General features: G+C 39.7%; 1 protein-coding gene across 2 annotated transcripts; it reads right to left on the bottom strand.

Annotated features, from left to right (window-relative positions):
- Window positions 1-572: 572 nt before the first annotated feature.
- Window positions 573-6,226, bottom strand: LOC129260437 (cytochrome P450 2D6-like). Of its 2 annotated transcripts, XM_064099938.1 has the most exons (6): window positions 5,839-6,226; window positions 4,801-5,164; window positions 3,742-4,247; window positions 2,682-2,816; window positions 1,911-2,250; window positions 573-1,538 (listed from the first exon to the last, which is right to left on the bottom strand). In XM_064099938.1, the coding sequence occupies exons 2-6, from the start codon at window positions 5,159-5,161 to the stop codon at window positions 1,333-1,335; spliced, it is 1,548 nt and encodes a 515-aa protein (XP_063956008.1). In that variant the 5' UTR covers window positions 5,162-5,164; window positions 5,839-6,226; the 3' UTR covers window positions 573-1,332. The 2 variants fall into 2 exon arrangements, with proteins under 2 accessions (XP_063956008.1, XP_054754389.2); XM_054898414.2 differs by lacking the exon at window positions 5,839-6,226 and having other exon boundaries at window positions 4,801-5,217.
- Window positions 6,227-9,181: the final 2,955 nt, after the last annotated feature.

Raw genomic sequence — 9,181 nt, forward strand, 5'->3', positions numbered from 1 at the left:
AAAAATCTATATAAAAAAAAGTACAGACTTCTGTTTCGATGAAACAATAATAAGGGCTGCTTTTGACAGCAACAAATGCCTGTTCCTACGTTACACTATTTTGTTACGGACTCTTAAAGATAAATGCCAGTTGTGGTAACGATAATTTCAAAATAAGTTCGTACAGAATCCAATGAAATTACCACCAAAGTGTCTACTTGCATAAATAAAAAATATGTGCCAAAGGATTCTGGAAGAAATTGTGTAATTCCGGAGAAATTAGCAAATAAGAACGGGATTCGGGTCAAGCGTCGGGCCGACATTCAAAGCAATAATAACACACTGTCCCACGTGCGCTTATCTGTGTTGGTGATCTCCGGTGTGAACATTTTTCAGCGTAGATTTCAAGATTTCTCAAAGTTAAGTTTATATAACTGTACCAGATCTAGATCCACGATGATATAGTAATACTTAACCTTGGTTTTACTGACTTTCTCGTGAAATCAGTTTTTACTGCAACTACTTTCATTTATCTTAAATTCTAATACAAAAAGTGATTCATATTTTACACTTTTCCCCTTCATTTTTTTTTTCAATGCCAAACTTTATACAATATACTCCATTTCCCGCCTCGTATTCTCCAACAATAATATTCTCGCATTATGTTAAATAATAATCACGACTGCTTTGACTACGATAAATACCCATAACCTACGTCATACTACAAAAACGATAAATCGTAAATCGAAATAACATACCAAATTGTCATACCCCATATACTTTATTTCCCGTATTTAATTCACCTGTGACTATTATGCTAGATAATACTCCACCACTTAACCTTGGAAGTACACTATTTCAACCTCATCGCTTAGCATAATATACTTTATCTTACTTTCTTTCCCTCACCTAAATATCTGTAATAATAAAAAAATATAGTATCCCGGAAATCAACCATATATGATTACAATCGTGCTCATCATCTCATTAAGCATTCTTTTGGAAATTAAGAAAGGTTATTAAAAACAATATAATATCGGTTTGTCCAGTAAGTAGACTGAATACAAATCTGAACATTGTGCAAAATAATTGAAGCCACAATCATGACGTGCCACGACGTGACTAGCCACCCAAAGACCAACAATAAGTCGCCAAAATGATTATCCAGACGGAAAAAGAACATCCTATTAAGCTTTGATCAACAATAACGGACACCAATATTTTATTGAAAAGAAAGAAATTTCAGTTAGAGCTTCAAAAAACAAGGAAACAGAGAAGCCTCCATAGCGACTTAGTGTTGGTTTTGAGTTGGCTGGTCACATATTCTACAATTCCGGCAACCCTCTATCATGTCTATAGGAAAGCCCCTTCTTCGATGGTTGAATTTCGGGGAACCGCTTCGAATTTAAAGGGGTCAGGATGGTACGTCAAACCACACTTTCCCGCCATAGAAATGGGTGTCCCTTCCGGTAGTTTAAGGGTGAAGCGATGTAAGATGTGTGTGAAGAACACAAAGAGTTCTGTACGAGCCAGTTGTTCTGCAGGACACACCCTTCGACCTGAAAAAAGACAATCGTAATAAATTGTTATTGTTAGCATGGCAAATACCACTGAGACATCAACAGCTTTGGTGTCGATGGCGACAAAAATTTCGAGGTGTTCGCTTGTTCACGACTGTTTAGAACTTTTTACCCATCTGCCAAGTTGTGCCCGCTCGATTATTTTGGGTACTGATACTAGTCCCGGGACACAAGTCATGCAAGTTAACAACAATAATTTAAATTCATGTGATTCAAGATGGCAATAAAAAGGAATGAGAAATTAATTAAGCGCACCAAAACATGTTCCGGTCTGACGCAAACACGGTAACTTAAAGAACAGCTTCATGAAATACCCCTCTCGTAATAACTCCACGCTAAGTTACCACTTACCACTTCCGAATTCCATAAGTTTAGCTTCCAGTTTGCTGTCGAACAGTCCCGACTCTTTATCGATGAATCTGTCCGGGACGAACTGTTCGGGATCACTCCAGACAGCAGCCGAGGACGCGAGCATGTAGGCATTCGTGGCGACGTTCGTTCCCTTCGGGATGTCGTAGCCTCCAATCTTCACATCGCAACGAGTACGGTGTGGAATTTGGGTAGGGAGAACCTTGCAGATTCGATAGCATTCCACCATGGTCGATTCCGTGTGGGGAAGTTTGTGGCGGTCGGACAGGGATGGGAGACGATCCCGCCCGACGACCTTATCGAGCTCGGCCTGGACATTGGCCTGTGATGAAACGGATAAGAAATGTCATTTCTACAACTTTGGCTTTTAAAATATAAATAACCTGGCCAGACAAAATCGAGGTCGTTAGGGAGTTATGGTGTGCAAAACAAGTGAGCTTGAGACAAATATTGTTTCCATTAAAGGCAGCGGAATTAGGTCTTTTTTTGGCAGTATATGGAAATATAAATGCCATCAACTGACACATTATTGTTCACATTACTGTTCACTCCAGTAAGACACAATTTAGACATTTAAGACATTTATATTATTATTTTTTTGCAGAGTTGTTGGGTGGCAATTGTTTGCATAGCGTAAATTAGAATAAATATCGTGTGCTCTAGTAAACATGGTGAAGGAGAAAACTTGTATCCATATACGATTGTCCATTCAACTTGAGAATGTAGGATGATTTAAAGAGACTGGGAATTTACCTGTATATCTGGGTGTTGGGCCATGAGGAGAAAGTACCACAAAATGCTAGTGGAGACAGTCTCAAAGCCACCCAGGATGAGATCCCATACAACCTGTTTAAGGCATAGATCATTGAACGATCCCACATCCATGTTCTGTAAAAGACAATAATAATAATAATATAGGGTATTTATATTGCGCACATATCCACCTTGTTAGGTGCTCAAGGCGCTCCTATATTACCCGGCTAAGCTAGGCGTTCATAGCGCACACAGCTTTTTAAGGAATTACTTCCTACCGGTACCCATTTACCTCACCTGGGTTGAGTGCAGCACACTGTGGATCAGTTTCTTGCTGAAGGAAATTACGCCATGGCTGGGATTCGAACACACGACCCTCTGTTTCAAAGTCCGAAGACTAATCCACTGGGCCACAACGCTCCACGGACAAGGATATATTAAAAGTGATCATCTAATTTATTTGTAGCATGAAGAATGGAGAATGGTTAGTTGCGTTCTGGTTTCCACAAATTGAATACTTATTAGAAGGATAAGGCACTTTCCGATGTTTTAAGACAGATTATGGCGCCATACACATATCCTGCGAATCTTCATCAACATGGTGACATGCCACAGGCAGTGCAGCTTTATAAAATCGATAATCATGTATTTTTACGTTTAATATTTGCGGATTTGCCGGGTGAGTTTGCCCGGCTACGGGCTGAGAATACTGTAAAATCTGTACTTTCTCATTCAGGGTGCCATTTTTTATGGAAGCAGGTAATAATCATTTTCTATAAGAAAAGATGAGTGCGTTGAGTTTGCGTAGTCAATGACACAATGACATATATAAAGCCTAGGAGAGGAACAATCCTGTTAGATCTCACAGTTCAGAGTCTGGAATGCCATATCATCTTAACGATTATTTTGGATGGTAATTAGGCTAGCGATTATGATTATCAAGACCAAACAAAATGGAAACGCAGGGGTGTACATTAAATGATGAATGAATAGATTAATGCGAGCCTCCCTTTATTTGATACTGTCCTTGGGATTAAACCTCATTCATTCGCTAGGTTACCTTTGCATTTCGTTTCGCCTGTTCATGTAGAAAATCCTCTATCAAGTCTGTTGGCTTGTCTGCCGGGTCATATGACTGCCGATGTCTCTGCAGGATCTTGTCCAGAAAGTCGAACATACCCTTAGCAGCGGCATCTCCCATCTTGTTGATCTCGAAAGGCATGTAGGACAGTACTGGGACATGGTAGAAGAATGATCCTGGACCCATCCATTCAAAGATTGCCCGCGCCTTCTTGGTGAGCTCCACGAACTCCTCGTCGTTGTAGTCATAGGTCTTTCCTGTAACGATGCCGATGACAACGTTGGATGCCGTGACAAAAATACTGTCAGCTGGATCGAAGGCAACACACTTCCGGTTGGCGAATTCTTTGACAAGTTTGGCCGCTTCCGCCATCACCAAATCCTCAAAATTGTTGTTTGATTTCCTCACATTACGGAGGTTACTGATGACAAAACGGCGTTGTTCTTTCCAGAGTGGGCCTTCGTTTTCTGAGATTAACCCGAGTCCTTGAAAATAAATTTACAAAAAAAACAATCACATTTATCAACACTAAATGCTGGTAAAGTATTAATTTCACTTCACAATTGGACACGGGTATACAATTAAGTTGATAAGCTGAACGATTTTCAAATATACACTCGCCACCTTGAAATCCGTTAAAATACTTCGCGGAGCAATGGGAAGCCCCGCACAAAAGTTGTACCTATCTAGCTGTATTTTTCTGCAATAAACTGGCAGCTATAACGTATCCTTTAGTATCAAAACAGATAATAGGGCTCCCTACATGTTGAGGTGTTTATAAAGAAATGGTTGCATTTCGACTTATCCTTGATGTGTTCATATATTTTGCATAAAATAGGTTGGAACACTGGATGGCCGATATATCCGAAGAGGTTTCATTTCAAAACAATGCGTTTACGCATGGACCTACTATAACATGGTTTACGGGTAGTTCTTGCTTTTTGAGAAGGATTTCTACAACCCGCATCCTCTTGACCCCGAAAAATTGTAAAATTTTAATTAATTTTTAGCCGTCTGAAATGGTCTTTCTCGACTCACCCGTGTTTGGTCTGTTCAGGGCTCTATTACAAGGAAGTATTGGGGCGCGATCGTTGATGTCTGGGCTCTGAAACGCCTCTTGAACTAGGTCGTGGCTGTTCAAGATGACGAATCGGGTCCCAAAGACGTTGAACGTGTAGATATCCCCATACTCCTCAGCCCACATGCCAAATAGTTCCCTTTGGTCATACTTTCCTGATACGATAGTTGGGTACGATCCGATGAAAGGCCAGCCTTTTGGACCAGGCGGGAGCCTGTATCGTTTACCAATTAGCTGTTTGACGAGAAGGTATCCAACGAGGAAAGTGGCCGTGGTCGTAGCCAGATACGACACCGAAATCATTTCTGCAAACATCGACATTTTCTGCAACATAGGAGTGATAATGTATTGATACGACATACATTGCGTTTTGTCGAACATGCAAGCAAATAGTGGATTACATAAGTATGTTTGTGTAGTGTCTGCTAAGCTTATCTTCTACCGAGATGTTGTCATCAGCTTACGTTATCTCACAGAATGTAGAAGACCAGTTTGTTTATTCATTTGACCGCTCCTAGACATTGTAAATGAGGAAATTTTATTACATTATCAGATTTTGTTCTCCATCACATTGCATTATTTTAAAGTTATGTGTGTGCTGAAAACGAAACTGGTGACATTTTCTTAAACTTTGTTTGAAAATAACACACACATTTGCAGAAACGGCTACATTGGCTATTGAGACAGTGATTATAGTGATATGCGTGCGGCACTGAACAGTTTATCATAACCATTTTCCTACTTTTCATTGTTGAGCTCAGTGGCGGACCGTGACCCGGAGGAGACAAAGCATTGGAGGGGCACAGCATTGTTCACAAACAATACAGTGCCCCTCCAATGCTTTGTCTCCTCCGGGTCACGGTCCGCCACTGGTTGAGCTACAATATAAACGTTAACCATGCATGCATTAGCTAATCTATTTGTTTATTTCTTAAAGAAAAGAAATAAAGAATGACTTCTATACATCAGGCAAATACAAAAAATGTGAATAAACATACCTTCTTCGAGATTCTCCTTTTCGTATAGAATCAGACAAGTTCCACACAAAAAATATATCCTTCCTTTCCTTGGGAGCACAACCCGTCGAAATAAAACTATAACTAAAGAACTGGGTCTTATGTTTGAATAAGGTACATCGTGTGCGCTGCTTCATGGATCCATGGGGCTTTTTGTTACATTATATGAAAGGCCTGCATGAATGGCGCATGACAAAGTTGGCGGGGTCCTTTTTTGGAGGGGGCGTATATATGGTTCATGTACATGTATACCGTGTCCAGGGCCCCGTCTTACAAAGAGTTACGATTGATCCGATCAATCGTAATTCCATGGAAATCCATCAATGTCATAATTTTTTCTACCAAAAAATTTGCACAATGTCCTTTGTATGCAAAGAGAAGCGCATTGAAGTTTCAAAATAACAATGAATGCATGAATATACATCATAGCTAGAAAATATTTTGAACAAACATGCATAATAAATGTTGACGTTGCTGGCCATCCATAGATGCAATTGATCGGATCAATCGTAACGCTTTGTAAGATGGGGCCCAGGTGTCTACCGTCGAACGGAAAACAACAATTCATATACATGTCTATCTGCATGTTTACAGTGTAAACCAGCGCTTCTCAGGTGGGCCGCCAGAAGTTCCAGATGAAAAAAAAATGGGGAAAAACTTAAGTATATTTCACATGTACTATTTCATGTCCGAAAATGTTGTTTGATCGGTCTACGGGGGTCAAACAAAGCTAAAGTACGCTTAGGTATCATGCATGTTGCAATATACATGCACATTGTATGATGATTTCGATCTAACTTTGATGTGAACCTCAGGCCTCATGTGCATGCACATTGTAGTTAATATTGTGGCCCGGACCTTTAAGAATACAGTAGTTATCAAACTGTTTGTTTCGAATGTGGTTCAGAGCTTTATGTTCAAATTTCACGAAACACACTTTCATCAAAATGGGCCGTGTTTCAAAGCGAAAGGGTGAGGGAGGAATCAAATCTACTATTGAAAAGTCTGAGAAGGTAACTGTAAGAAAATATGACCCTGAATACATTAAATTTGAATTCATCATGACTGGCAGTGATGCAAAAGCAATGTGTGTCGAATGTGCTGAAGTTACACTTTCAAAATGTTAAAACGTCAACGCTTCAGAGACATCTAAACACAAAACATCCGGAGAGTGCAGGAAAACCAAAAGAGTATTTCAAGAGGGAAAAGGCTGGATTGAATTCACAGCAGAAGATCATAAAGTTACGCACTAATATGGTCAATATAATCATTGTCTATCTTTGAGTCGAGACAAGTAGTCATATCGCTTTCTCACAATTTTGGTAGGTGTGGGCCTCGAAAAAAAATCTGAGAATCAAAGTGGTCCTAGAGTAAAAAAAAGGTTGTGCCAACCCGTCGAAATAAAAGTACATCGTCTGCTTCATGGATTCAGAGTGTTTTTTGTTACATTATATGAAAGGCGTGCATGAATGGCGCATGACGAAGTTGACGGGGGCCTTTTTTGGAGGGGGGCGTATAAAATGATTCATCTATACCGTGTCTACCGTCTACCGTAACGAAAAACAACATTTCATACACAAGTCTTGTTTGCATGCTGTAAACATTCAAATTTTGGTGCAACAGAATGTTCTGTGTGAAGAAATTTGAATGGGAGAAATAGAATGCGTATGGCATGTATGGAGAGGTTATTTGTGCCTCTTCGAGCGCAACATAACGTCCTCCTTTTTTGGCCCCGAAATTATTATTATCATTATTATTTGTTTGGCGTCACCTGTGCCTGGGAGGCGAAAAGCGAACGGAATCACTATGACCCGCAGGTCTCTCCTCCCGATATAACTGATTGGGGGGGGGGGGAATTGCAGGTGGACCACTACACCGGGGTTTCCCCCTACTCTTATACGAATAGTGCAGTGGGTTCTTAGCGTGCAAAGGTGGTGACTCTTCTCTACACGGGGCCTCCATTTAACGTCCTATCCGAGGGACGGAGAGTTTTCCATTGTAACATAGCCTGCATCTATGAAACATGGGAGAGACGTTTACACACAACGCACTGGCTTCAGTCATCTGCCCGGGGTGGACTCGAACCCATGATCTTTGGTTCGACGGGCAGACGCGTTACCGACTGAGCCAACACCGCTCTCGATGGCCTAATCACCTCAATGAGATTGAAAATTTCCTTGCATTTTGCAACCTCTACCTGTTATTTATATCCACGCTAGCACATTAATATGTTATAAAAATTCCAATATCTGATGTCTAATAACTGAACATGCTGAACGTGCGTGTAAGTCACACGTACCAACAAAGGCGATGCAAGACCGATTCAAGCCACTGTACTCTCTTGAAAGGTATGCCAGCGATAGCATTTGTAGTCGGTATCATTTCAGTGTGACTTGGACACGGAGGTTGCTTTTCGGTGTCATTTTATCGCAACATCGAGTAATACATTTGAAAGTATTTGCCCTTTATCTAAGCAAATTAAGACATTAATACTGTCATGAAGCATATCAATATTCTCGTTAATATTTCCTCTTTCGTGTCGAATGCTGATATTTTGCATTAGTTGTTGATGTTTATGATAAAACAGATAGATATTAATGCACATACAAATTTTTGACAAAAACGTGAAAATTTTGGCATAAATTCTATTAAAAAAAAAAAAATTTAACCGGACTTTCCAGAAAACGATTGCGATCGATTTCTACTATCTAAAGTATACACTGTAAGAAAAAATATTGGGTAAATTTTTTATCACCACGAGGGTAAATATGTGTCCAACCAATTTTGGGCAGTAATTTACTCAATGCCATGAATGCGGGAAGCATATTGTGCAGTAAGGTTAAAAAAATGCAGCAATTACTTTAGAATGGCCAAAATTTTCATCACAATGGATACATAAAAATGCCCAAAGTTGGTTGGACACATGATTCCCCTCATGGAGCAACTTTACCTAATATTTTCCCATTGTCTGTGCATGAAATATAAAAATGATTTATTTTCATGAAAAATCCAAGATGGCCGCCAAAATTGCCAATTTTGAACCCAATGGGACACGATTTGCCAAATGGAACATCAAGATTCAGTAACTGCACACTTCAGGCAATACAAAAAGTTGGTTCAATATATATTGAAATTGTTTTCATAACCTTGATCTAGCCTTATTATGATATTTTATAATATTTTTGTGCTCGCTAAACACTTGGGTAGAGAGAGGGATATGTGTAGTATGGTGTCTAACATGCTAAACGTCTTCCAAGTAGATCACTTATTTACTGCGATATTTCGTTCGATAACAATTCATATCGGAATAATGTTTACCCAATAT

The sequence above is a fragment of the Lytechinus pictus genome, chromosome 5, assembly GCF_037042905.1.
Source record: "Lytechinus pictus isolate F3 Inbred chromosome 5, Lp3.0, whole genome shotgun sequence".
Classification (NCBI taxonomy): Eukaryota; Metazoa; Echinodermata; class Echinoidea; order Temnopleuroida; family Toxopneustidae; genus Lytechinus; species Lytechinus pictus.